Source organism: Balaenoptera physalus, assembly GCF_965194825.1.
Source record: "Balaenoptera physalus genome assembly, chromosome: 15".
Lineage (NCBI taxonomy): Eukaryota > Metazoa > Chordata > Mammalia > Artiodactyla > Balaenopteridae > Balaenoptera > Balaenoptera physalus.
In genome coordinates, this window is record NC_138894.1 from 91,549,114 (window position 1) to 91,576,449 (window position 27,336).

General features: G+C 48.4%; 2 protein-coding genes across 8 annotated transcripts in view; one reads left to right on the plus strand and one right to left on the minus strand.

The window, feature by feature from the left end:
* ADAM17 (ADAM metallopeptidase domain 17) overlaps positions 1 to 12,608 on the plus strand; it is a 58,463-nt gene extending 45,855 nt beyond the window's left edge. For 6 of the 7 annotated variants that reach the window (XM_082425830.1, XM_082425831.1, XM_082425832.1 and 3 more), the window contains 6 exons: positions 6,397 to 6,531; positions 7,912 to 8,042; positions 8,803 to 8,881; positions 9,636 to 9,724; positions 10,292 to 10,342; positions 10,830 to 12,608. In XM_082425830.1, coding sequence (XP_082281956.1) covers positions 6,397 to 6,531; positions 7,912 to 8,042; positions 8,803 to 8,881; positions 9,636 to 9,724; positions 10,292 to 10,342; positions 10,830 to 11,189 — 845 coding nt within the window. In that variant the 3' untranslated portion in view covers positions 11,190 to 12,608. The remainder of the gene's footprint in view (positions 1 to 6,396; positions 6,532 to 7,911; positions 8,043 to 8,802; positions 8,882 to 9,635; positions 9,725 to 10,291; positions 10,343 to 10,829) is intronic. The other variant, XM_082425834.1, reaches the window with a different exon arrangement.
* An 81-nt stretch (positions 12,609 to 12,689) lies between these two features.
* IAH1 (isoamyl acetate hydrolyzing esterase 1 (putative)) lies at positions 12,690 to 25,739 on the minus strand. Its single transcript, XM_082425880.1, is given in 10 exon segments — positions 12,690 to 13,010; positions 13,012 to 13,092; positions 14,498 to 14,619; positions 16,563 to 16,604; positions 16,607 to 16,688; positions 16,690 to 16,712; positions 16,715 to 16,738; positions 18,977 to 19,125; positions 23,625 to 23,677; positions 25,590 to 25,739. Coding segments are annotated over 10 exon segments (762 nt in total). The 5' UTR covers positions 25,671 to 25,739; the 3' UTR covers positions 12,690 to 12,905.
* Positions 25,740 to 27,336: the final 1,597 nt, after the last annotated feature.

Consider the following 27,336-nt stretch of genomic DNA (forward strand, 5'->3'; position numbering starts at 1 on the left):
TTTGTATTTCTGCGGTGTCCATTGTAACTTATCCTTTTTCATTTCTAATTTTATTGATTTGAGTCCTCTCCCTCTTTTTCTTGATGAGTCTGGCTAAAGGTTTATCAATTTTGTTTATCTTCTCAAAGAACCAGCTTTTAGTTTTATTGATCTTTTCTATTGTTTTCTTTGTTTCTATGTCATTTATTTCCGCTCTGATCTTTATGATTTCTTTCCTTCTGCTAACTTTGGGTTTTGTTTGTTCTTCTTTCTCTAGTTTCTTTAGGTGTAAGGTTAGATTGTTTACTTGAGATTTTTCTTGTTTCTTTAGGTAGGCTTGTATAGCTATACACTTCCCTCTTAGAATTGCTTTTGCTGCATCCCATAGGTTTTGGGTCGTCGTGTTTTCATTGTCATTTGTCTCTAGGTATTTTTTGATTTCCTCTTTGATTTCTTCAGTGATCTCTTGGTTATTTAGTAACATATTGTTTAGCCTCCATGTGTTTGTGTGGTTTACATTTTTTTCCCTGTAATTCATTTCTAATCTCATAGCATTGTGGTCAGAAAAGATGCTTGATATGATTTCAGTTTTCTTAAATTTACTGAGGCTTGATTTGTGGCCCAAGATGTGATCTATCCTGGAGAATGTTCCGTGCGCACTTGAGAAGAAAGTGTCATCTGCTGTTTTTGGATGGAATGTCCTATAAATATCAATTAAATCTATCTGGTCTATTGTGTCATTTAAAGCTTCTGTTTCCTTATTTATTTTCATTTTGGATGATCTGTCCATTGGTGTAAGTGAGGTGTTAAAGTCCCCCACTATTATTGTGTTACTGTCAATTTCCTCTTTTATAGCTGTTAGCAGTTGCCTTATGTATTGAGGTGCTCCTATGTTGGGTGCATATATATTTATAGTTGTTATATCTTCTTCTTGGATTGATCCCTTGATCATTATGTAGTGTCCTTCCTTGTCTCTTGTAACATTCTTTATTTTAAAGTCTATTTTATCTGATATGAGTATAGCTACTCCAGTTTTCTTTTGATTTACATTTGCATGGAATATCTTTTTCCATCCCCTCACTTTCAGTCTGTATGTGTCCCTAGGTCTAAAGTGGGTCTCTTGTAGACAGCATATATATGGGTCTTGTTTTTGTATCCATTCAGCAAGCCTGTGTCTTTTGGTTGGAGCATTTAATCCATTCACGTTTAAGGTAATTATCGATATGTATGTTCCTATGACCATTTTCTTAATTGTTTTAGGTTTGTTTTTGTAGGTCCTTTTCTTCTCCTGTGTTTCCCACTTAGAGAAGTTCCTTTAGCATTTGTTGTAGAGCTGGTTTGGTGGTGCTGAATTCTCTTAGCTTTTGCTTCTCTGTAAAGCTTTTGATTTCTCCATCAAATCTAAATGAGATCCTTGCCGGGTAGAGTAATCTTGGTTGTAGGTTCTTCCCTTTCATCACTTTAAGTATATCATGCCATTCCCTTCTGGCTTGTAGAGTTTCTGCTGAGAAATCAGCTGTTAACCTTATGGGAGTTCCCTTGTATGTTATTTGTCATTTTTCCCTTGCTGCTTTCAATAATTTTTCTTTGTCTTTAATTTTTGCCAATTTGATTACTATGTGTCTCGGCGTGTTTCTCCTTGGGTTTATCCTGTATGGGACTCTCTGCGCTTCCTCGATTTGGGTGGCTATTTCCTTTCCCATGTTAGGGAAGTTTTTGACTATAATCTCTTCAAATATTTTCTCGGGTCCTTTCTCTCTCTCTTGTCCTTCTGGGACCCCTATAATGCGAATGTTGTTGCATTTAATGTTGTCCCAGAGGCGTCTTAGGCTGTCTTCATTTCTTTTCATTCTTTTTTCTTTATTCTGTTCCGCAGCAGTGAATTCCACCATTCTGTCTTCCAGGTCACTTATCCGTTCTTCTGCCTCAGTTATTCTGCTATTGATTCCTTCTAGTGTAGTTTTCATTTCAGTTATTGTATTGTTCATCTCTGTTTGTTTGTTCTTTAATTCTTCTAGGTCTTTGTTAAACATTTCTTGCATCTTCTTGATCTTTGCCTCCATTCTTATTCCGAGGTCCTGGATCATCTTCACTATCATTATTCTAAATTCTTTTTCTGGAAGGTTGCCTATCTCCACTTCATTTAGTTGTTTTTCTGGGGTTTTTTCCTGTTCCTTCATCTGGTATATAGCCCTCTGCCTTTTCATCTTGTCTGTCTTTCTGTAAATGCGGTTTTTGTTCCACAGGCTGCAGGATTGTAGTTTTTCTTGCTTCTGCTGTCTGCCCTCTGGTGGTTGAGGCTATGTAAGAGGCTTGATGGGAGGCTCTGGTGGTGGGTAGAGCTGACTGTTGCTGTGGCGGTCAGAGCTCCGTAAAACTTTAATCCACTTGACTGTTGATGGGTGGGGCTGGGTTCCCTCTCTGTTGGTTGTTTTGCCTGAGGCAACCCAACACTGGAGCCTACCTGGGCTCTTTGGTGGGGCTAGTGGCAGACTCTGGGAGGGCTCATGCCAAGGAGTACTTCCCAGAACTTCTGCTGCCAGTGTCCTTGTCCCCACGGTGAAACAGAGCCAGCCCCCGCCTCTGCAGGAGACCCTCCAACACTAGCAGGTAGATCTGGTTCAGTCTCCCCCAGGGTCACTGCTCCTTCCCCCGGGTCCTGATGCGCACACTATTCCGTGTGCGCCCTCCAAGAGTGGGGTCTCTGTTTCCCCCAGTCCTGTCGAACTCCTACAGTCAATTCCCACTAGGCTTCAAAGTCTGATTCTCTATGAATTCCTCCTCCTGTTGCCGGACCTCCAGGTTGGGAAGCCTGACTTGGGGCTCAGAACCTTCACTCCAGTGGGTGGACTTTTGTGGTATAAGTGTTCGCCAGTCTGTGAGTCACCCACCCAGCAGTTATGGGATTTGATTTTACTCTGATTGCACCCCTCCTACCGTCTCACTGTGGCTTCTCCTCTGTCCTTGGACATGGGGTGTCCTCCTTGGTGAAGTCCAGTGTCTTCCTGTCGATGATTGTCCAGCAGCCAGTTGTGATTCTGGTGTTCTCGCAAGAGGGAGTGAGAGCACGTCCTTCTACTCCGCCATCTTGGTTAATCCTCCTCTCTACATCTTCTTGATCTGCTATTCCTTCATCAGTATGTAGTGCTCCTTTTTGACCCTTGTGATTTCTTTTAACTTTTTTTTTTTTTTTAATTTTTATTGGAGTATAGTTGATTTACAATGTTGTGTTAGTTACAGGTGTACAGCAAAGTGAATCCGTTACACATATACTGTCTTAACTTAAATTGTTTAACATTCAGTCTGCTACCTGTTTGTTGTTGTTCTTGTTCCTGTTGTCTGGTGTATCTATCCCATCTTGTATTTTTCTAATTTCTGTGCCCTTTGGTTGCTTGGTTTGATTTTTGTAGCAGCTTTATTGAGATATAATTAACACATTATACCACCTGCCCATTTAAAGTGTAAGTTCAGTGGTTTCTACTATAGTCACATGTGTGCATCCACCTACCAGTCAATTTCCATCACCTCAGAAAGAAGTCCGTGCCCTTCAGCCATCATTTCGAGTCTCCTCTTCATCCCAGTTCCAGACAACCACTAATCTACTTTCTGTGTCTGTGGATTTGCCTAATCTGGATGTTTCATATAAATGGAATCATACAATATGTGGGCTTCTTTCCCTCAGAATGTTTTCAAGGTTTATCCATGTTGTAGCATGAATCAGTCCTTCATTTATTTTTATTGCTGAATAATATTCCATTGTATGGATATATCACATTTTTTTATTCATTCATCAATTGAGGAATTTTGGATTGTTGCTGCTTTTTGGCTGCTATGAATAATGATACTATGCAGATTTGTGTGCAAGTTTTCTTTTTTTAAACGAACCCACCCAATTTTTAATTAATTAATTAATTAAAGTTTTGGCTGCGTTGGGTCTTCGTTGCTGCGCGAGGGCTTTCTCTAGTTTTGGCGAGCGGCGGCTACTCTTTGTTGTGGTGTGCGGGCTTCTCATTGTGGTGGCTTCTCTTGTTGCAGAGCACAGGCTCTAGGTGCGCGGGCTTCAGTAGTTGTGGCACGCGGGCTCAGTAGTTGTGACGCACGGGCTTAGTTGCTCCGTGGCATGTGGGATCTTCCCGGACCAGGGCTCAAACCTGTGTCCCCTGCACTGGCAGGCGGATACTTGACCACTGCGCCACCAGGGAAGTCCTTGTGTGCAAGTTTTTGTGTGGACTTATGTTTTTATTTCTCATATATATATATATATAGATATATCTATCTATCTATATATATATATATATCTATATCTATCTCCTGTTGTTGAATTGCTGGCTCAGGCGGTAACTCTGTTTAATCCTTTGAAGAACTGCCAGGCCGTTTTCCAAGTGGCTGCACCATTTTACGTTCCCACCAGCATGTGTGAAGGTTCCAGTTTCTCCACATCCTCACCAACACTTGTTATTGTCTGTCTTTTTTTTTTTGGCCGCCCACATGGCATGCGGGATCTTAGTTCCCTGACCAGGGATCGAACCCGTGCCCTCTGCAGTGGAAGCGTGGAGTCCTAACCACTGGACCACTAGGGAATTCCCCTGTCTTTTTGATTGTAGCCATCTTAGTGGATGCAAACTTTTACCTCATTTTGGTTTTTCCTTTGGCTTTTACATGTGCATTTTATAAGATGTTACTTATGATTCTTACATTCTGAGATCTGTCAGCATCACATTAGTTTGGCAAATGTCAGGAGCCTGAATATCTCAATCAGTCTTTAAAAAACACTTTCTAGCTGTGCTCAGTGTTTGTCTTTATTGTAATAATAGAAAGATGTTTTCTTTAAATAAGTGTAAGTAAAACAATTTGAAAAAAAGATACTCCTTTTCAAACAGCCTTTTGTTCCCTCGGTATTTTATACAAAGTAGCAGCAGCATCACCCCGGCTCTTGTTGGACAGGGCAGTGCGCAGTCCCCTCCCCGGCCTCCTGCCGCTGGCAGCCCTGGGGGCAGGGCCCAGCACGCTGTCGCAGCATCCACTGGCGGATCTTGACGCGTGCTCCACTTCGAGTACCATGTTAAATAGGTGATGCTATGTTTTTAATTATTTTCCTATGTGCTTTATACTCTGATTTTAATCTTTTAAGAACAGATGTTCAACAAATATTCTAAAGCATTTTTTATGTCTCTGCTGAGGGCAGTGTAACATACTAAAAATATGGTGACAATACAGAGTATAAACCTTCACTGAACTTGCTGTACTTTTTCCAGAGCTTGCTGTCAGTGGCAGTGAGTTTGCTATAAGACAGTCTTGTTGACACTCTGAATGCCCAGCACCCATAATGGGTTTTATAAAACCAGAGGCAAAGGTAGCAGCCTAAGCAAGCGTCTCATATGTTAGGTAGTTAATGAAAGGCTGCTTTTGTAGGAAATAGGGCAGATGCCTTTAAGTTCACAGACCTTTCAGTCCGAATCTTTTGATTGGTTCCATTCCTCAGTTGAAAGGCCAGGCCTGTGGTGTTCTCATGCAGCAGTTTTTCTCTTCCCTTTTAGCGTTGACTTTCAACTGCTTGTGCTTCTCATTTTCCAGAATGAGTCATTCGTTCCACCCTTTCTCTCGAATTTAACATCCTTGGTTGGCTTTTCTTTGTCCTTAAGAATCATTGATTCATTTAAGAAATATTTGTGGCTTACATACAGTGTGACAGGGATTGGATATAACTGATTCATTAATAGTTTTGGTCTCTGCTCTCATGGAGCTTACCAGTCTGGTGGTAAGAAACAGAAACTAACCACAGATAATCGAATAGATGTAAATTGTAAAACATGTGCTGTGAAGGGGAGGAGCGCGTGTAGTGATAGAGCGTGGCAGGGGTGAGGGGTAGACAGCTGAGGCAGGGTCCTCGGGGATGGCTGAGAAAGGCCGAGAAAGGAGGTCTTGGAGAGAAAACCTGAAGGGTGAGAAGGACCCAGCCAGTCCTCCTGAAAGAGTGGAGACAAGCACATTGCGGGTACTGAGCGGCATACAGTCAGGTTCTGAGGGGAGAGAGAAATGCAGTAAATTGAAGGGAGGCCGTTGGAGCGGGCGTGTGGCTTGGGGACGGTTGTGTGCCTTCCTAGGGAGTTTGCGTCTTAGTCAAGGGAGGGCACACAGGTGTCTTTTATTGGTGATAGTAGTAGAGATCTCTTTTATGTATACATTCTTTTGCATGTATGTTATGTTTCACGATATGAAGGTAAAAGCAGAATGCTTGGCACGTGTAAGTAGTGACGGAGGCGAGGCCGCGGGGGCCGAGTGGACGCTGGGTGGAGCGGGCAGCTCGGTGCCCAGCGTGGCCAGGCCTCGGTGCTCCCCGGCTGCCGGGACACGGGCCGCCCCGTGGAACTGGGCCACGTGACTCACGGCGGCCCGTGTGCCCTTTGCGTGCTGCAGGTAACAGCAGTGAGTGCCCCCCTCCCGGCGATGCTGCCGACGACACGGTGTGCTTGGATCTCGGCAAGTGCAAAGACGGCAAGTGCGTGCCCTTCTGCGAGCGGGAGCAGAGGCTGGAGTCCTGCGCGTGCAACGGTGAGCGCGTGTCCCTGCCCATCCTTGTGGCGGGCGAAGGGGCGGGGAGCGGCGGGCGGTGCGTAGACAGACCGCCGCATCCGGATCCCGCTCCTTCCACGGTCGTCTGTGGAAGCCGTCCTGTCCGTCTCCCTCGTGGCTGCGTTCTCAGACCGTGAGGCCACTCGGCGGTGAGGCCAGAGGGGACTGCGGGAGGGCGGGTGGCTGGGTCGGTCCTCACTCCTCCCGCGTCCCAGACGCCGTGAGAGCAGCCGGAGCTGCTGCTGCCCGCTGGCCTCGAGCTCGGATGCTGCTCAAGAGCCGCCCAGGGCGGGCCGGTCCCGGCTCCCACCCGCCGGCGGGGTGTCTGCTGGGCCAGCTGCCGCACTCCGCTCAGCCGTGGCCTCTGGGACCCTTGTCCTCAGATTCCCACACTGTTTTTGGAACGCTTGGGTCTGAGGAAGGGCCTGAGGGACGGGCTGGGCTCTGAGCTCCCCGCCCTCCCTCAGAGAGAGTCCTGCTGCTTTCAAAACAAAAATCCCGGAAGTCAGAACCCCTGGGTTGGGCACTTAGCATCCACACAGTGGAGCGAGCGGCTCTTCCAGGTGGAATAACACGTAAAGAAAGGTAACGCACAGTAAACGTCAGCTGATTTATTCAGTGAGCGGCAGGAGGCTCGGGGCGCCCTGCAAGCACACATGGTAAATGCCCAGGAAATGCTTGACGTGTGAATGAACGAGGAAAAGGGTTTTGTTTTCCCTTTAAAGTGGTTTTGCCTGTTTTCGTGTTCTGGTTGATTTCAATTTTTCCTAAGAGGTCAAGTAAAGATTGTCCCGACTTATACGGCCCGTTGACCTTTTGGACATTCCTGCCGTTTGTGCGTGTGCCAAATACCCCATGTGCTGTCGGAGGTTGGTGTCCATGGAGGGGAGCGGTTGTGCTTAGGCTGCGGTGCTCCTGTCGCTGGTGGGTCACTCAGATCTGCACCCGAGGCCGGCAGTTCTGTCACAGTGGCTTGGCTCTCGCTGGAGCCTTGGCTTTCCAGAGTGTGCTGGAAACTGAGAAGCCAAGGATTGAAACCCGCAGTGTAATAACGTTGGGACGAAGGGAATCATTTAGCATTATGAAGGGTTTGAAGTAGAGAGAGTAATCTGCCTTTTAATCTCTTAAAGGAAACGTTTCCGTGTAAATCGTTTTCACCTTGCTTTACCTGTCTGAGGGCTGAGGAGCCTGAACTCAGGAGTTACTCTTTGGCGGGGGGAGGGGAGGGGAGGGTGTGAAACCTGGATCATAGTCGCTGTTGGAGTAAAAAATGAGTGCGATTCCTTCCCTGCGGGAGCGGGGTAGGAGGGGCACAGGCAGGGGGAGAGCGCGCGTCTAAGAGGCTCTGCTCTGTTTCAGAAACCGACAACTCGTGCAAGGTGTGCTGCAGGGACCCCTCGGGCCGCTGCCTGCCCTATGTCGACGCTGAACAGAAGAACTTATTTTTGAGGAAGGGAAAGCCCTGTACAGTAGGATTTTGTGACATGAATGTGAGTATTTATTTATCTACAGCTTTTTCTCTAACAGCCAGATGTGAAGTTTTTATTTTGTAAATGCTGGATTTTGCAAATGGAAGGGAATCAGAGCACCGATGCTGGCATGTCTGTCCGTTGTCCTTGTGTGAGAGTCTAGTTACGTACTGTGCGTGTGACCTCGGAGGAGAAGACCAAGTGCTCTCAGGAGACTAGGCAGGGCCTGGGGGACTTTGTGGTAAAGTTGAGCTTGAGGCAGGGAGTCCTACTTACTTGGTTTTCTGGGCTAATTATAAAAGTCACTAATTCTGCAGGATTGCAAGCTCTGATTTTGAAATGGGTGCTGAGTGGGTAGGAAAGACCCACAGGCAGCTTGACTCGCCTAAGTCAGACCCTTCTGCTGTCCACAAAAACACGATTTTATTCCTGCGCTGTCACGGAAGAGGGCTTAAGGGGCTCGAGAGGCTTCTCTGGCAGTGTGTGTGTGAGATCAGTGCAGTCCTTACTGGAATTGGCCCATCTTTAACAAACTGGTTTTCTTGAGTTTTGTCTTCTGGTAGCTCTAAATTCACTTATAAAAATGGACTGACTGTGGAGTGTCAGTGACAGAGAATGCTACCTTCTTAGGTACCCATTCCAGTGTGTCAGAGATGGCTCTCCTGGCCGTTTGGTTTCAGTGGAGCCCTTTTCATGTTAATTATGTGTTTGACTTGAAGGAAGCCATGTTCCTTCTAAATGCGTGGCCACTGGGGTAATGCCGGGTGCTTTCTGTTCACAGGGCAAATGTGAGAAGCGAGTGCAGGATGTCATTGAGCGGTTCTGGGAGTTCATTGACAAGCTGAGCATCAATACTTTCGGTACGTGGTTTCCCCGGGTGGGTGGTTGCTTGGAACTGAGCCGATTTCACTGATGACATTAGAAAAGTGTGGTTTCAGACTGATAGGCCCTAGTCGTGCAATAGAAGATGGAAATAGTTACTGCTTTTGTTTTGAAACGACTTTGTGGCTAAAAAAAAAAATGGACACGTTATAGGTCTGCCCCTGTGTAGCGTGTATGCACAAATTTTCAGACAAGGGAAGTAAAAATACTGGCTTCTTTACTAAAAAATGAACATGTGACAGCGTAAGTGTCCTTCAGTCCTATAGATTGTAAAGCTGAATCCTGCTTGATGTAAGAGTCATTTATTTAAAAGTGGGCCTCAGACTTTGCAGAAGCAAGGGTGCACTGTGTCCTCTAGGGCTCGTAATGTAGGGCTTAGTCACACAAACAACGGTACCCAGACAGCGTCAGCGTTGTCTTCGCCAGCATCGTGCCTAGTAGGAGCCTCCCCAGGGTGAGTCCCCTGCACGGTCCCTCCGGGGACTGTGTGGCCCTCCTGTGATGCGATCTGTTCTCCACGAGCACACGGGGCCATTCTGGGGAGAGCGCCTGTGTGTGGGGGGACGGCTGGGTGTAGAGCAGGTGGCACAGAGACGCTTCTCGGTGCCGGCTCAGTTGTAATATCCCGCCAGCAGTCTGTGCCGTTTGACACGTGACAATACTCTAAGAATGTTGCATTTTCAGTTTCTAAAGTACTTGGTCAGGACATTCACTGTTTGGAATTGTTCACAGGGAAGTTTTTAGCAGACAACATCGTAGGTTCCGTCCTGGTTTTCTCCTTGATATTTTGGATTCCTTTCAGCATTCTGGTCCATTGTGTGGTAAGTCACCAGTTTTTAAGTAATGAAACATTTTATTAAAATGTTAAATGTATTAAATCGGGCAGGGACCAAGGGCGGAGGCGGACCACGTGTCCAGCCTGCTGCAGGGTGTGCTGTCGGGACTCGAGGCCCGGCGCCGCCGAGAGCTTGGGCCCCAGCGACCCCGGACACGGCCGGGAGGAGTGACGAGGCCCCGGCGGGCTGGGGCACTGGGAGGTCCGTGCCGGGCGAGGCCCCTCAGCCTCCCGGAGCGGCCCTGACGGCCAGCGCGCCGCACGGAGCCGCCCTAGGTGTTCCTGCCCGGGGGGCGGGGCCTCAGAAACCAGCGCTTAAACCTTGCCTGTTTCCTTACTTAAGGCCAAAAAACACATTTCCTTGAAGTGCAGAGGAAACACTTGGGCAGAACCCTTGAAGCTTGGGTGCGAAGTTCCCCCTCTGCGCGCCCTGCTCCCACTTCGTACACCGCAGGCTGAGTTGGTTCTTCCCCTGATATTGGGGGGGCTCATGAGGAAGGGGCGCTTGACGGAGCTGTTCGCAGGAGTGACGCTGCTCTTCTCTTCTTTCTAGGATAAGAAACTGGATAAGCAGTTTGAATCTCTGTCTCTGTTCCACCCCAGTGTAAGTATCTCTCATGAGTCGTTCTCAGTTGTATTTTGAGGCCTGCTAAGCAGAGACCTTCACTGGCCTCCACGGCAAGAGCCACCGGCCCTTCCAGCTGCGCCTTCTCTGGCTGGAAGGGCCTGTTGCAGCAGGAGGGATCTAGGCTGGATGCTCAGGTCAGTCTCGTGACAGTGACAGTGAGCGTCTGCTAGTCGCTTGGATGGAGAGTGAAAGGAGCACCGCCGCCCTCCCCGCAGCCGAGTGGCTAGCCGTTCAGCCCGGGCCTAGTGTAACAGTGAGAGAACGCTTCCCGTCCTGGGATCCTGACGGGGCTGCTTCTCATGGGTCTCCTTTGGGCCTCCAAACGGCGGCGGGTCAGGACCTGAACGCTAACCGCTCGAGTCGCTCCTCGGGGCGCCTTCCCCAGCGTGGGGGTCAGGGCGCCGACGGGCGCGGCCGGGACCGTGGGACCTGGGGTGCCTCTATCTACTCCGTGTCTTTGCAGAACGTCGAGATGCTGAGCAGCATGGATTCCGCGTCGGTCCGCGTCATCAAGCCCTTTCCCGCGCCCCCGACCCCGGGCCGTCTGCAGCCCCTGCAGCCCGCGCCTGCGGTGCCCCCCGCGCCCTCGGTGCCCGTGGCCCCAAAGCTGGACCACCAGCGGATGGACACCATCCAGGAGGACCCCAGCACGGACTCGCACGCCGACGAGGACGGCTTCGAGAAGGACCCCTTCCCGAGTAGCAGCACGGCCGCCAAGTCGTTCGAGGATCTCACGGACCGTCCGGCCGCCAGAAGCGAAAAGGCCTCATCCTTTAAGCTGCAGCGTCAGAACCGCATTGACAGCAAGGAAACCGAGTGCTAGTTCAGGACCGCGTCCCGAGCTCTCTGACTTCCGTGTGCAGAATGTTTTCGTAGATTTGACCTCAAATCACTGCATATTTTTTGTGAAGATTTGGGAGAAAAAAGGAAGTGACTTCACAGCAGATGCCGGTCATGTGTTTGGACTTCCTTCGCATACGTAATACTCGTGTGGTCAGGCCCTTTTCCTTCTGAAGAGGTAAGGTGAATCTAGCTTATTTTGAGGCTTTCAGGTTTTAGTTTTTTTGATCTTTCAGATATCCTTCAACCTCTGACGCAAAAGCAGAAACTACAGCTGGATTAGGTTATGAGTATTTACATTTTTGTAAATTAACTTTTTATGTTGAGAACGGCACTGATTAGGGAGATGATCAGTTCTTTTTAAACACTGTAATGATCCAGCGAACATAATGAGGCATTTAGCAGTTTCTTGTGAGGGTAACTGGAACACAGAATAGATTGATTTATTCTTTTGCCTTCAACACAAAGGGAGATAAAACCCATGTATACATTGTCTCCAAAATGTGGGTTCTGTTTCTAGGTATTATGTAGAACTTGTAGCAGAAGAAGGGAATTACACTGCTAAATTTAGGGATAAGTTGGGTTAATGTTTCTTAATTCTAAATTGTTAAGAATTTCTAATTTCTAGAATTAAAACAATCTAGCTCATAGTGAGGGTTACAAATTGTAGCCCAGTGAATCTACAGAATTCTGCCAACTGTTTTAGGACCCTAGATAGCTGGGCAGTTTTTGTGTGTTTTTGAAGTATCTTCATGTATCAATAAATACTGTCACCATCCTCTTAAAACATTCGCCATTCAGAAAGCCTGAACTACTTCAGAATGAGAGAGTTATGGTCGCCTCTTCTCAAACACTAGTGGCCAAGAGGGTACATGAGATGGTTTCTGCCAAAAGAACAGGGTGTGATGTGCTGGCCTGGGGCTTTCTCCCCACACAACTGATTCCTAAAACCCCTTGGTATTGACCCACGTTCCTTCTTGATCTAGTGCTTCAGTATGGTCTGCATCTACTGTGTGAAGGATAAAAACCATCAGGTTGAATTCTAATTGATTTCCTTTTAAAAGCTTCTTTCCCCTGCTAAGTACTGAAATGTGCTCACCAGCGAACCCATTTTAACTGAGATAACTTGTAAGCTTTGAGAGCAATCAACCAAACCTGTGACAAATCGTATCTTTTTTTCTAAGGATGTTTGTTACGCAGATACCTGTTACACTAATACTTGAACTTGTACCTTGTGGTATTTGCTGTCTTTTAACTAGTCATAATATTCTTATACTGTAGTTAACACTTTTGCAATCTGTTATGTGAGTGGGGTGTGTGGGTGTATGTATGAGAGTGAAATGGTTCCCAGCTGAATGTAAGAAACCATTTTTTATAAAATTGTGACTTTTTAAAAAAGCAACACTGTCTTTTTTTTTCCATTTATAAAATTAACAGGCTGCTCAGGGTATATTCTGTAGCTGTGGCACTGATGACACCTGCATCAATCAATAAATATTTATTATCAAACCACGATGTACCTAGGTACAAAGCTGTCCTGAAAAATTCCAATGCTTTTATTAATCTTGGTGGCAGATGTTTGTTAGTGATTTTTATTGCAGGGTCATGAGCAAAGGTTTAAACCTGAGAAAAGAATCTTCTGGGACCACTTATCTTGGGGTCTTTGTGTAGATTAACAGGTGGACTTGGTTTTCTGTGACTAGTGGTCCCCATCTCCCAGAAGACTTAGTTCTGCTTTTGCTTCTGCTATGTCTCGCCAGTAAGGGAGCAGCAAAGGCAGGGAAGAGACTTTCTTCTCTATCAATCAAAGGCCGAAGTTGGGAGAACAAAAACTCATTTCCTTTTGGTGATAAATGTAGTCCATCTGACAAATAGGAAGAAGAGTCCTGTAAGGGGAAGAGAACGCAGTTAAAGGGGTGGCTGGTCTCCCAGCTGTGGCCCCAGGCGGCGAGTCCCTGGCCTGAACAGTTAGCTCATCAAGTGCTCCCACGCCCTTTGTGGAGGGACAGTGTCTACATATGACACACGGAGCGTCACAGAACCTCACACCATTAATGAGTGCCTGAGCCGAAGTGTCCTTCCAGGCCAGCAGATGGAAGAAGAGGAGCAATGAGTGAATACAGCACATTAATGTAGTCAACAAAAGGAAAAATTTGTTACAGGAGCTCAGGGCCCAGTGTGTCAAATTGTTTTTGACTCTTCTCAGTCTAGGAATTAAATTGACAGGCACAGTATCAGTCGAAAAGACTTTGTACCGTCCAGAGTTCAGACGCCCCACCCCTGGAGCCCTTTCTCCTTTGGGAAAGAATCTTTTCCCTACGCTAGAGCTCCGCCCATCCCCGTTAGAACCTGGAGCTGGTTCATGACTTGCAGACGAGCCATTCCGATTCTAGCCGCACTCCTCCCGGGCCTTAGTTTTCTCATCTCTGCTGTGTCAGGTCAGATGATCGCTGAGGAAGACCTTCCCAGCTCTGGACTCTTAATATGTTAAGTAAGTCTAACAGGACTTTCAAAGAGCCACTAGCCCAGCAGTCTGCAATTTCCTTTTCTCTAGCAGCATTACTTTTCCGAACCATCTCAGGTGGAAGTGTAACCCAGACCAAACCACAGCTCTGGGTGCCGTCTCAGCGGTCACGTGGCCAAGCCTGCTCCCGACCTGGGAACGCACGAGGTGGGTCCAGTCCAGTCAGGGTGCAGAGGAACACAGACACGGCCTTCTCGTCTGCGGTGGGATTGCTGGGTCCCACATAAGCGCATGTTTATTTAACTGTACGGGAAGCTGTCATGCTGTCTTCCGGGGCGGCTGTGTCATTCTGCACGGGGACTGGCTTTTTACCTTTTATATTTGTAAGTGGGCTTTCTGGCTTTAAACCAATTAGAACTCCGTACCTCAAAATATGAATTTTAGTTAATACCATATTCTACTTAAATTCATTGTTTTGCCTCTTTTAACTTTCCCCCTCTCCATATTATAAAACTTGGCCTGGATGTTCTTAAATACGAACCATTTATTGCTCATTCATTTCCCTATATGCCAACTCCTATTAAAGTGGTTCCCAGAGCACGGTGCCTACTGCTGGATGCCGGTAAAGAACCAGGCCAAGCAAGGTGCGGGGTCCGCAGGCCGTCCGGGAGCCTCTCCAGCTCCTCCACTCCATCCACCTGTTTCATTCCAGTTGGTGAAAAGGACAACTGCCTCACCCACTCAGAGCTGCGCCAGGCAGACGGCGCACAGCGTGGTCACTGCTGTGTGATCCTACTCACCCGACAGGACCGAGCAGGCCACTATACCTGACTGTCCTTCTGCATCAGGGTCCACAGGTCAAGTGCATCAATCCCCCCGTCTTGGGCTGCTTGTAAACAGGCCCTGGCATATTCACCAACGACCGAGTTGAGGCGATTTAATTTGCACCCTATTGAGAAGAGAAAATCCACTGTGCAACTGATAAACCCAAGTGCTGGTCTTTGTGCAAGTTCTACTACCTGGAGGGTTTCTCAGTTCAAGGGAACGGGCGTGTGCTTACAGACCCGAAGTGGGCCAGCCACGGGGCTTGGGGGACACAAGGACGGGCCTCACAGGTCACTAGTGTGCTGCCCTCCCCAGCACAGGACCAAGGACGATGGGGATGAGGGGCCATGGAGGGCATTCAGAGGCCACTGAATAGACACAGAGGCAGAACAGGCCGGGGGAGCTGAGCGGCTTGGCTAGAGCGCAGGCCAGAGGCGAACGGAGTTGGGCAGGTGACCACTATGGGGTGCGGGGGGCAGGACCGCTGGGCTCAGGCCCCTGAACTGTTATGTGTAATGAGAAGCCACAGCCACGTAGTGGAAAAGTCACTTGTAGACTTTGGACCAGAGAAGGCGAGAGCTGGAAGGGAGCACCGAGGTCACTCAGGCCAGCCTGGGGCTCAGCAACCTTCCTCTGCCACGGGCTGGACAGGAGACAGGCTTCACGGGCTACTATTCAGCCCTGCCCTCACAGCTCCAAAGTAGCCGCAGACAACATGTAAACCATGGGCCTGGCTGTCGTCCAGTGAAACTGTATTTGTTGTAGGCGACGGGGCGTGGTTTACCCAGCGCCAGGCACTGCGGTGCGGGGATTCTCAAACCCGGGCACGGCAGGCTCACCGGGAGCATGCCCTGGGCTGCTCCCCTACACTTCTGCTTCCACAGGTCTGGGATGAGTCCAAGCATCTGCACTTCTACCAAGTTCCCAGATGACGTTGATCTGCTAATCCGGGACCACGGGAGAACCGCGCGTGGTCCAAAGTCATGAACCTGGCTGAAACTAGAGTGATGCAGCAGGACTCATTACTCGCACGCCTACAAGAGTGCAACAGTCTCATGAGACGTGCCCACCGCATTCTAGATACGGATTTTTCTATTATAGTCCATTAAAAAAACGTCACAACTCACTTGGTTTCACGATCCACACATGGGTCGTGACCTGCAATGTGAGCAGCACTGAGCGCTGGCTGCACTCCTCTGCCCGTCCAGGCTCAGCGTGAACGTTTCCTGTAGCGACTTTCTACCTCCCAAGCGATCATTATGACCTAAAATCGTCCTTGATGACGCCCACGGGGGTCTTCCCTTTGCCCTCTGGAGCTAACAGCAGGGCGTTGTCTTCTTTACGTGACGGCGCCCTTCAAATATCTGACGACAGCTGGCCTAGCTCCCCTGCTAGCCCAACAGCAGGAACCGGGTTCTAGTCATCTCTGTATCCTGCGCACCTGGCCAGGTCCTGGTATAGCACATACAGGTGCCAAGATGCATAGTTGGTGGGGACAGAACGGGAGCCAGAACCGGGGCGCTGGCGAGCCCCGGAGCAGCCTCCGATCACTCAACCAGCAGTGACGCTGGCAGCGCCCTTGCGCTTGAGCGCATCTGTGCTGGTGACCTGCAGAGGAGCCTTGGATCTGGGTGAAAGGTCCCACCGCCACGGCAGGCTCCCAGGTGAGGCGAGGCAGCGGAGAAAGGGCCACGTGCAGGTGGAAATGGGCAAGGCGACCTCCGCCTGCCGTTCAGAAGTCAGGAAAACACCCTGAGTGCGGATCTGTGTCAGAGCGCACACAGCCCGAGCCTCTGCACCACGCGGGAGCCGCAGCCCCTGGCCGCGCAGAACACTCCTCGGCGGCCTCCTGTGCCCCCTGGAGTCGGGCAAGTGCCAGGCCCGGGGCCCGACTCACGCGCGGCCAGGATCCTTTTCTGCATCACGCTACGACAGGCTGGGAGCTCTGCTTCAACTTCTGTCGACTAAGGCAGACAGACGGGAACTCACAGGCCCCCAAGAAGCTGAGGCCCCCGGCTGGAGACAGGACCCACCTGCCCCTCCCTGGGCCCGGCGTCACCTGCTCACCTTGCCGGAGGCACTGCTGTCCCCACGTGGCCTCACAGAGCAGCGCGTTGCGATGAGGATAAGCCTACCCTCGGGCACACCCACGGACTGCAGGTGCCGCACCGCACCGTGCACGTCAGGTTCACGTCAGGTTCGCGGCGTGCTCCCCCAGGGCGTGTGCTGCTTGGGGCTCTCATCTGTTTGGGAGGAACGCGGACACTTCAGCCCAGATGCAGACTCGTTGTAAGTGATGACAGTTAAGGTTGATGCACATTCACAAATGGGCACAACTCGTGACGTCGCTGGGGGACCGTTTAGCGCCAAGCGCAGAAGGAGAAGGGGGAAGAGTTCAAGTACAGAGTCCTACGTAAAACAGACCCCAAAGGCTCTGGCTCGGGGCCCTGTAAGCACTCGCGTCTTTCCTCCTTCACTGGTCATGTGGCTATTAGTCGATTAGGCTGAATTTGTAAAGAAGTAAGACCTGCGCTGGGCAGTGAGCCTGCCCAGGTTCTAGCCCGGCTTTGTCACTGGCTAGCCACGTGCCCTTGGACAAACGATCAGCCTTTCTGTACCTCCGTTTCCTCGCTGGTAAAATGAGGATGACAATAGGGTCTACCTCATAGGGTAGCTGTGAAAATTACATCAGCAAAGCGTGTAAGGCACTTAGAGCAAGGTGCCTGCCAGGAAGGAAGCCCTCAATAAATAAACTAAGCAACGGCTAACGTCACTGCAAAGGATTCCTTCTAGACAGGCTCACACACGGCTCACTGCAGGCCATGTGCAAACCACACGTAGTATAATCTAGGAGAAAAGTAACAGCACTCATGATCCTACACCCAGAAGACCACTGTTGGCACTTGGTCGTACTTCTTTCCAGTCTTTTCCATGCAGATACGTAGACTTAAAAAAAAAAAAAAAGAGGGATCACACTGAAGATAAACGACCACATTGTGCTTTTTTCACATAACATTATGAGCATTTCTGTGCCTACAAACAGTTCTCAAAAACATGGTGTTTAGTTGTCGGGTGACCACAGTGGATGCTTCTATTTCCTTACTGTGCAGCATTCTAATTTTTTGCTATTATAAATAACAGTGCATAGAAATCTTTACACATATACCTGGCTGCATTACATACTAGGTGTTTCCTTAGGCTGGGTTTCTAGATGAGGGAAGTCTCTAGGGAAGCTTTCCAGAAAGGTTTCAAGTTTTCCCACCAGTACTGTAAGAGTGCCTGTTTTCCACACTTGTCAGCTGTAAGTATTACTGCTTAAAACCATGGATTTGAGAGTCAAAAAACCAAAACTCCTTGTTTCAATTTTCATTTTGTGGATAACAGAAGTTTTTACACATTTTCAAACATGTACTGGCTACTAAATTTCTCCTGTTGCGATTACCTGTTCCTACCTTTGCCTATTTTTTAAACTGGAGTTAATATTTTTCTTAATTGATTTCTACATTAAAGACATTAACCTTTTGTCTCTCATGCTTTTGCCAACATTTTCCTTAATGTGTCATTTTCTTTTTTTAATAGTTTTTTTGACATAGCTAATTTATTTCACAAATCTATTTTTTCCTTTGCAGTTTCCTCCATTGCAATTTCCTCTAAGTTTTTATACTCAAAGTATTTCTCCTTGTCCTAAATTTGATAGAAATTCACCTGTTTGAAAACTTCTGGGTTTTTTTGGAGAGAGCTTAGTCTCCACCAACACCTGTAGTCTATGGTCTCACAGGCGGCAAGACTTCCTTGCATCACAGTCGGCAGCTGTCCCTTCCCTTCTCTCCAGCCTCACCTGAGAGGCCCGACCATGTGCCTGTTAATAGCAGACCTTCGCTGCCGGGGGTGGGGCATGGGAGAAGCCTCTGGAAGCTGCCTACTCTTCTCCTTTATGCCAAGCAGAGGGCTCTCCTTTCACGAGTAGCAAAGGAAGAGAGGCCTGTGCCTCTAGTCACAGCAGCAGTTCTTCCAAACATACGGAGACACGTCTCCTGTTCAGACCTGCTTCCCGTCGCCCAGGAATCAAGCCTGTGCTGGGTCAGGGCGCTGCTGCCCTGAGCTACCCTTTCTCCATCAGTGTGAGTCACACTGCAAGGTGTCCAGTTTGACCTCTCTGCTGCCAACTACATCAACTAAAGAGAAAGAAACATTAGAAATTGGGCACAGCACTACTGGACTCTAAAAAACATTCAAGTGCTTGAAATTTTAGGTCTGCCAACGACCCAGGCATGTAGAAAATAAGTCGGGAATAAAATTCACTGACATTAAAGAAAGCCAGAAGAAATACACGGAAGTAAACTCAGGGAACTCATTATAAATTTGGCAAAACTTTACCTACCTGGAGATAGGTAAACAGATGAAAAAAAGTATATAAATTTAAGTTTGCTGTAACAAAAAAAACAATTAAAAATGAACTAGGAAAACAAGAATGCCTTTACCTTTCAGCGCACTGTCATTGGCACCAAAGAAAATTGTAACTGCTACTGGGCTGTCCAAATTGTTCCCCTTCCTGACTAGCCTCGGGAGGATAATTTTCGCCCATCCGGTATTGTAACCCGAAAATCCACGATTCGGAACATCGCATTTTCTGAAATGAAACATTTTTAAAGATGAATTGTAGGGACTTCCCTGGTGGCGCAGTGGTTAAGAATCTGCCTGCCAATGCAGGGGACACGGGTTCGAGCCCTGGCCTGGGAAGATCCCACATGCTGCAGAGCAACTAAGCCTGTGTGCCACAACTACTAAGCCTGTGCTCTAGGGCCTGAGAGCCACAACTACTGAGCCCACGTGCCACAACTACTGAAGCCCGTGCGCCTAGAGCTCGTGCTCCGCAACAAGAGAAGCCACCGCAATGAGAAGCCCGCGCACCGCAACGAAGAGTAGCCCCCCCTCGCCGCAACTAGAGAAAGCCCGCGCGCAGCAATGAAGACCCAATGCAGCCAAAAATAAAAATAAAAAATAAATTTAAAAAAGAAATGAATTGTGAGCAAAGAACTATTTCTGGTCGCCTGTAGCCCACCTTCCGTGTGGGAGGGTGTGCTTGGGCTCACAATGCCTGCTCTGTGCCATGGCCCTGCCACTCCCCAGGTGTCACTTTGGTAAGATCAGAGCAGCAGCAGAGTTGAGGCATGTTCGTCTCCTTCATGGTTCCAAGATACAGCAAATCCATCCCATTCCTCGATGAGAGAGGTTATGAATAATAATGAACAAAGGGGCTATGCAGACTAGCTGATTTCATGCATGGTCAGTGGGGTACTTTTTTTTTTTTTTTTAAACATCTTTATTGAAGTATAATTGCTTTACAATGGTGTGTTAGTTTCTGCTTTATAACAAAGTGAATCAGTTATACATATACATATGTTCCCATATCTCTTCCCTCTTGCATCTCCCTCCCTCCCACCCTCCCTATCCCACCCCTCTAGGTGGTCACAAATCACCGAGCTGATCTCCCTGTGCTATGCGGCTGCTTCCCACTAGCTATCTATTTTACATTTGGTAGTGTATCTATGTCCATGACATTATCTCACCCTGTCACATCGCACCCCTCCCACTCCCCATATCCTCAAGTCCATTCTCTAGTAGGTCTGTGTCTTTATTCAGTGGGGTACTTTTAAAATGGAGTTTACAGCAGGCAGGTATTAAAGGTAGAAAGGCACTAATAAGCTGGAACTCTAATGGGATAAGCGTACACGGAATTCCTGAGACTTTTTTTACACACTGTTTTGAAGGGGAGATTTAGGTTTACGGAAAAGCCGAGCAGAAGGTACAGACTTCCCCTAACCCCCAGCCCCACCCCCAGCCCCGCTCCCCGACGACCTACACAGCCCACCCACGGGTGCATTTGTTACAGTGGCAAACTACACTGACACACGCTTCTCATTATTACCCGGTGGTTTCGATTCAGTAGTTTCAGTAAATATGTGTTAGTTGTGTTTCAGTTTAAACCAGTTTGCTAACAGGCATTTTATTCCTTCTTAAAGATATATGATTTGGTTCGCAGTACTGCATGGTATACTGAAAAGAACCAACCACGGAAGTTGAGCTGGCTGCCTGCGTTGGAATCCCAGCCCCAGCACTGAGTAGCTGTGACTTTTCGTAGGTCTGTAGATGTTTCAAGTTGTCCACTAAAAAAAATTTTTTTCCCAATGAATCTCAAACTTCAATTGATGGTTAGCAAATTGATGTGGTTAATTTTGGTGTATGGTTCAAATTCCTACATATAAGCAACTAAGCAGAGAAGCTAGGGCACCAATGAATAACTGTAGGCCAAAGGCCAAGCACCAGATGCCAAAGGGCAGCAGGAGGGGACTCTGGTTTGACGCGACTCTGCAAGCGCTCAGCATTGATCAGCCTTGGGAGCAACAAAAAAAATTCAGCCACATTTATTTCTAAGTGGGGTTCTTGTGTTTTTAGTATGTAATGATTACAAAATGCTGACTAGCCATTTTAAAGCCTCCACTTAGAATACTTTAAAATGGAACACTCTAGAACTTTGACAAGTCTGTCTTACATCCATCCGGTGGTGCGAGGCCGAACAGCTCCCTCCCTGAGGCCTGTATGCTGTGGCCGTGACACAGAGCAGCCAGTGCCCGGATCTCGCTGCCCTCCACTGGTAAGGAGGCCTTGACAACTTACTTAATTTCTCCGTGCCTCAGTCTTCCCAGCTGTGAGAGATGAACACCAATACCCAATCTGCTAGGATATGTGAAGATTAAAAGTAATGTAGTGGCCAGATACGTACAAGGAGCTCAATAAATCCCTGCCATTATAGATTTTAAAATATATATATATATCATTATTATAAGGCTGTGAACCAAAAAAACTGCAGGTGAGGCCCATGGTTGAAACGGTTAAAGTTCCCTTCTGAAAGGGGAAGAATATCTGAATTTCTCTGGATTGAGTAACATAATCAATATTGCCCAAGTTATTCAAAAGGCTGGAAGAAACTGGAAAATTAAGAAAGGTTTTTACATGAATTCTTGGCTAATAACAGGTATTTAAGTTCAGATCAAGTTGGGAAAAGGATAGGAATTAACTAAAAGATTCCTTCCAAAACATCCAGGCTCTGTAAGATTGACTGCCTTCCAGAAAAAATGTAAATTAGGTTTTTATAAATGACAACAGGCAAGAGCATATCTTTAAAAGCGAACAGCAGAAGCTTTTAAAAACTGAAAAAGATGAGTTTTTTCTAACCTTTCAAACCAAGTATTTTTGGTTAAAGAAATACTTGGATAAGGCTAAAAAAAGATTGATGAAAATAATCAGTAAATTAAAAAGCATTTAAGTGGATTTAAGAATGCTTAAAATGCTTTTTGTACTGAGTATACGAAGATCTTATTTAAAGCTAAAACTTAAGGACGTCACTATGGGACACAATTACATGTTTTAAATTTATTGCTATCCACATAGGCAGTATAGAAGGACAGTCACAGTAAGGTGACTCTTAATAACCTTCAAACTTGGAGGTTAGGTGAAATGAAAACACTGAATCAAGTCAGTTCTGGGCCTTGCACGTGGCTGAAGCAGACGGTCGGGGCCTGCGTCCGCAAAAGATTCACCCCAAGCGTCAACGTGGCTAAAGACCGCGTTCCTCCGAAGGGCAGCCGGGCAGCCGTCGGTGTGGGACACAAAGGGGCGGCGCTGCCGGCACAGAAAGGGAGGCTGGGCTGGAGCTGCGGTCCCTCTGCCGCGCGCCCCTCCCGACACGGCCTCCTGCTTTCTCCCGTGGGCCTGCCCGGTGGAAGGTGGGCTCAGCGCGCCCGCCCACGGGAGGATCCCGCTCTGCCTGGGTTCTAGCTCCCGGGCCGCGGTGCCACTCTGGTTCTCAACGGGCTCTCGCGGGCTTGGCCGAGGGCGGTGAGCCCAGGAGAGGGGAGGCGGGACTCACCCAGCTGAGGCCTCCCGGTGGCCGCTCGGCTTTGTGCCTGCTGTCACAAGATGCTTTTAAGAGTGACATAGATAAAGCCTAACAGACCACACACTGTCTACAACTTCATCTTCTCCTATAATTACTCTCAATTCTGAAAAATAACTACTTGCTAATTAAATGGTCTTCCAGCAATCACACCTGTAAACAATCAATTCTGACAAGATTTTAGTACTAACATTATTATGTACTGGAGAAACATCTGCAATGCCTGCAGTTTTTCAGGCCATTTGAATATAATTATTTAGCTGTTCCATATCTTCTATTTGATCAGAAAAGGTTAATGGACCAATTAAACAGGGACTGAATTATTAAAAAAAAAAGAGCCAGTACTTATGGAGCACTTCTCACGGGCCAGGCGCTTGACTAAGCAGCGCACAGCAGCTGACTCGCCCTCCGACAGGAAAGCGGGGCCCTTGTCATCCCCGGAGCTGCAGGATCCGGGGCTCCGGGGCCAGGCCACCTGACACTTCTTAGTTGTGTGACGTTGTTATCTACCTCTCTCCACCTTATTTTTCTCAGCTAGAAGATGGATAGGAGGATGATAAATCACTGTGTTACTGGGCAGTTGTAGAGATTAAATGAGACAACAAACATGAAGTATTTTAAAGTCTCTGGCACCTGAACTGGAACATTGTTTCCCTTTTAATGATTTCCGTTTGGCAAATGGAATACCAAAATCATCACTATTTTTATTAATGATATATTTTAAAATATTTTTTATATATTTGATATATTTTATTTTTTATATATCTGATATCTTTTATAAAGAGAATCTGGGGGGAAAAATCTCTATCCAAAAATGAATCCAACTTTGGTTTTAGAATATATTTTGTATTCTTTCAACTGAACTCCTTGCTCATTATTTAAATCGTACCCACCATAACTGAAAAAGAACTTGTCTTGTTTAGATAGTGAATAGCTGTATTTTTGGATCCAAGCCCCTAATATATTTTACAACTTTTAGGGTTTGGTTTCATGAGGTGGCAAAGTTTTAACTGAACCTGAGTGCTGCCCTTCTCTCCCCCAACCCCTTATATACACTAACTAGGAACGGCCTGCAAAGACACAAAAAGGAGGAACTTACTGTTTCAAACTGCATCATTCACTCTCTTCTCCATCAAGAAACACTCAAGTAGGAATCTAGAAACTGTTCTCACCCGGCCAGCCTGTCAGCCAGCGATACTCCCCACCCACCCTGCTGCAAAGAAAACTGAAGACAGGAAAGCCCGTTACTATTTATCAGTGTAATTAGGACACATTGCTCAGCAACTCCCCTCTTGTTTTCTCTTTGTACTCCCTCACTTATTGGCCTTCACCATTTGCTTTGCTCCGAGGTCGTCTTAGGGATTACTATAGCTACACCTCAGCAGCACTCTGGAAGCAAGAGGTAGTTTTCTTCCCTGTCAATTGGACTTGAGCCAATCACCTGCATTTTATTGAGACCTATATTAGACTCACTGTTATCTAGAAAAGCTACTTAAATCTAGGTACAAGAGATGAAATCAACTGTATGTTCAGTTAGGAAGTGAAATCCACACTACACTACCTCTTCATAGTTGAAAAAATTAATAAAGAAATTAATTTCAGAACTCAGGGTGAATATTTTTTGATATATATTCCCATGGAACTTGGAGAGTCCTTACTGCCCTAGATGCCTAAAAATGTTACCAATTATTGGCATACACACAGAAAACTGGTTTAGGAAGTCATGTCTGAATGTGAGAAGAATAAGATAAAACAAAACAAAATGAAAAACACCATGGGAAAGTAATTTTTAAAATGTACTCCCTCCCTGAAGTAAGAACACCTATTTTTCCTTGAATGAGAGTTGAAATAATCTTGGGTGAAAAGGTGATCTGGGACCTGGGGCCCTCGGCTGCAGAGCTTGCCCCTGGACCTACGTCTCCTCCTGCAGCAACAGAATACAAAGAAACGCTAAGGAACTAAAAATAACTGCGTCCCTGCGCAGCTGGGGCAAATTATGGGCAAGACACAAAAAAGGTCAAAAACCCAACTGCCACTTCTGAAGAGCAGAGAGCAAAAGCAGGGTCCTGCGCGTGCCCCCTGCGCTCAACACCGCCAAGGGGTGGGCGAACCACCTCAGTCGCCCCTCCGCCCGACCCCTGGACACACCCCTACCCTCACCCCGTGTAAGGGACGAGCTCGCCCCCCTCGGGGAGCGAGCAAGGGAACCTGTTACTTGTTTTCGCTCCCCTCCTGCAGCTGCAGGAGCTCCAGTCAAGCCCTGCCTGAATTTCTGGACTGGCCTCTTATCCATTTCTACCGATTGGGAAGGCCAAGAACCCTGGTCGGTATCACTTGGCGGCATCTCATTCAAGAGAGCGGCGAGATGTTCCATCACAGGAAGCACGGGGGTTTAAAGTGTTTTCCGCATGAAATGGGAGGTACGGAACTGCAGGAAGTGCTTCAGCGCCGCCGCGATCTGTGCAAGGTGACGCCCCAGGAAGCTCCGCGTGGGACACAAAGCACTGTTCCCGCTGTGAGCACATTCACAGTACCTTTCAGGGAAAACGACAACAGCCACTGACCAGGAAGACACTACGATGAAAACAACGTGCCAGGTCTTCCCAAAATCCCTATGAAAAATGACACAGAAAGGAAAGAGCGGCCAGCCCAGGCCCTGTCACTCCCAGCGCGTGGCGTGGACAAGTCCCTAAACTTCCCTGCACTTCGTCTCATCCGTCTAACAGGCCCCCTAAGACTAAACGGAGCGTGTGTCCAGTACCGCGAAGCCGCGCTGCCCTCCTTAAGATGTCACCCTGCTGGAAGCTACCAACACCGAGAAATGAACCACTGCCAGGTGTCACGAAGGGGCTCTGGAGGCGGCGGGGACACGACGCTCTGTGAGCGTCCAGGCCTTGGGGCAGCATCTGCTGGGGGAAGCGGGGTGCAGGAGGGCGGCCCCGACAACCTCGTAACAGTCGGGAGGAATGGGGCCCCTCCCGCGCGGAAAGGAGAGCCAGGAATCACCGAAGAAGCCTGGCCCGCGGCTCGCGGCGAGGGCGACGCCCCCCCGAGGGCGCGGCGAGGACGCCCAAGAGACCGGGCCACGTGGTGGCCGAGCCGGGTTCCGCGGAATGGACGGCGCCGAGCGGCGGTACCTGGGTGATGGAGTCTTCGAAGAGCAACACCCGAAGCCAGAGCAGAGAGCTTCCGCACACCACCGCCTCGCACAGCGCCATCGGCCCCGCAGCCGGGAGGCGGGGCCAGGCCGGATATCCGGGCGGGGCGAGCGGCCGGGAGGCGGGGCTCCCCGGGGGCGGGGAGGTGGAGGCGCCTGCGCAGTCCGACGCCTTCGCTCGTAGCCTGTGTTCGCCCGCTGGCTCTCCTTCCTGGGTCGCCCCGTAGGGGCTCCACTAGCAGGGCTCCTTCGGCGACCAACCGGTCACTTTTAAGACGTGCGATAGCTGTTGCTTCTTGGAAAGCTCATTTTTGTCCGTTTACAGAAGCTTGGCCTCCTGCATGCATTCGCTTTTTGTTCATTTATCCGAGTCGTTAGATGCGGGGCGCGCGTGGCTACCCTGCCCTCGGGGAGCCCACCCGGCCTCTGGCCATTGTCGCCTGTCAGTTCCCCAGGCGGAAACCAACCCCGAAAGGAGAGCGATTTGGCGTTGCCACCAGATCCAGCATCACCCACCCCGCGAAGGTGGGTTCAGTTGTTTGAGCGAGTCGCAAGCACTTCCAAGGGGCTCGTTCATCACGCAGCCCTCTCTTGTTAAGTAAAATTAGGCAAGCATTTGTCCAGCGTTTTGACCTCAGTTAAAGAGACGCTGACGACACTTGCTAAAGACAGTAAGGCCGACTATCCAACAAGGACAACGACGGTGGGCTTTCGCAGTAGGGGAGAGAGATTAGGCTAAACCCTAAATACAAGAAAGAGAAGGGATTTATAGCCAAGGAGCAGGGTGAGGGGGTCAGGTGAACGTAAAACTACTAAGAGGCAGGGTAAATCTTTGCTAAACTGCCCTGACAGGGTTCTTGCTGAAGGCAGGGCAGGGTGACATCAGGATGAGGAATTTGAGCAGCTCCCCAGGGGGATCAGACCAAGAGGGAGGGATTTTTGCTAAACCGACTCAGTGGGATTCTTGCTAAAACTGGGCTGAAGGGGCCAAGGACAGGACCCAAGGGGGGGCGCTTAGTCAGAGAGAAGACAGAAGAGCCTGGCTCAGGTTTGCTCAAGCACGCAATGAAGTGTGACAGCTGTGATAAAATCGAGCCAGAAGGATGTCTTGAAACAACTGAGCTTAAGGTGAAAACCAGAAGGGGAGCAGTGCGTGTTAGAATAGCTGCCGTTTCCGTGGCTTGGACGTAGGGTGTTGAGGGGAGAGTGGCTGGAGCTGGAGAGGCAGGTAGGGTGATACAGAGCGGCACCCCGTCTTCAGGCTGGATTTCCCTGGCTTCAACTAGAATCAACTGGGAGCTTTAAGCATGTGCTGATAAAGGACCACCACTCCAGACCAACTAACAACACTTCTGATGGTAGGTCGTGGGCATCAGTACGTTGTCAATGCTCCCCAGGTGATTCTGATATGCAGCCAGGGTCGAGAACCCGTTAGGCCAAGTTAAGGTGTTTGGATTTCATCCTAATTAATCACAGTAAAGAAGCCCTGAAGGATTTTCAGCAGGGAGGCTTTCAGCAGATCTGTTATTTTAGGAATCAGCTATAGGGAGAGGAGGGAGAGGAGGAAGGGAGGCTGGGGCAGGAACCAGAGGGGAAGAGATGACTTGGGCTCCAAGCCACAGTGGAGATAAGACGAGGACAGATTCAAGAGCAACTCAGAATCCTTGCCTGAAACCGGTTACTGCAGGCAGAGGGACTGGGAGAAAGGGCTTGCCATTTTTGCTGTG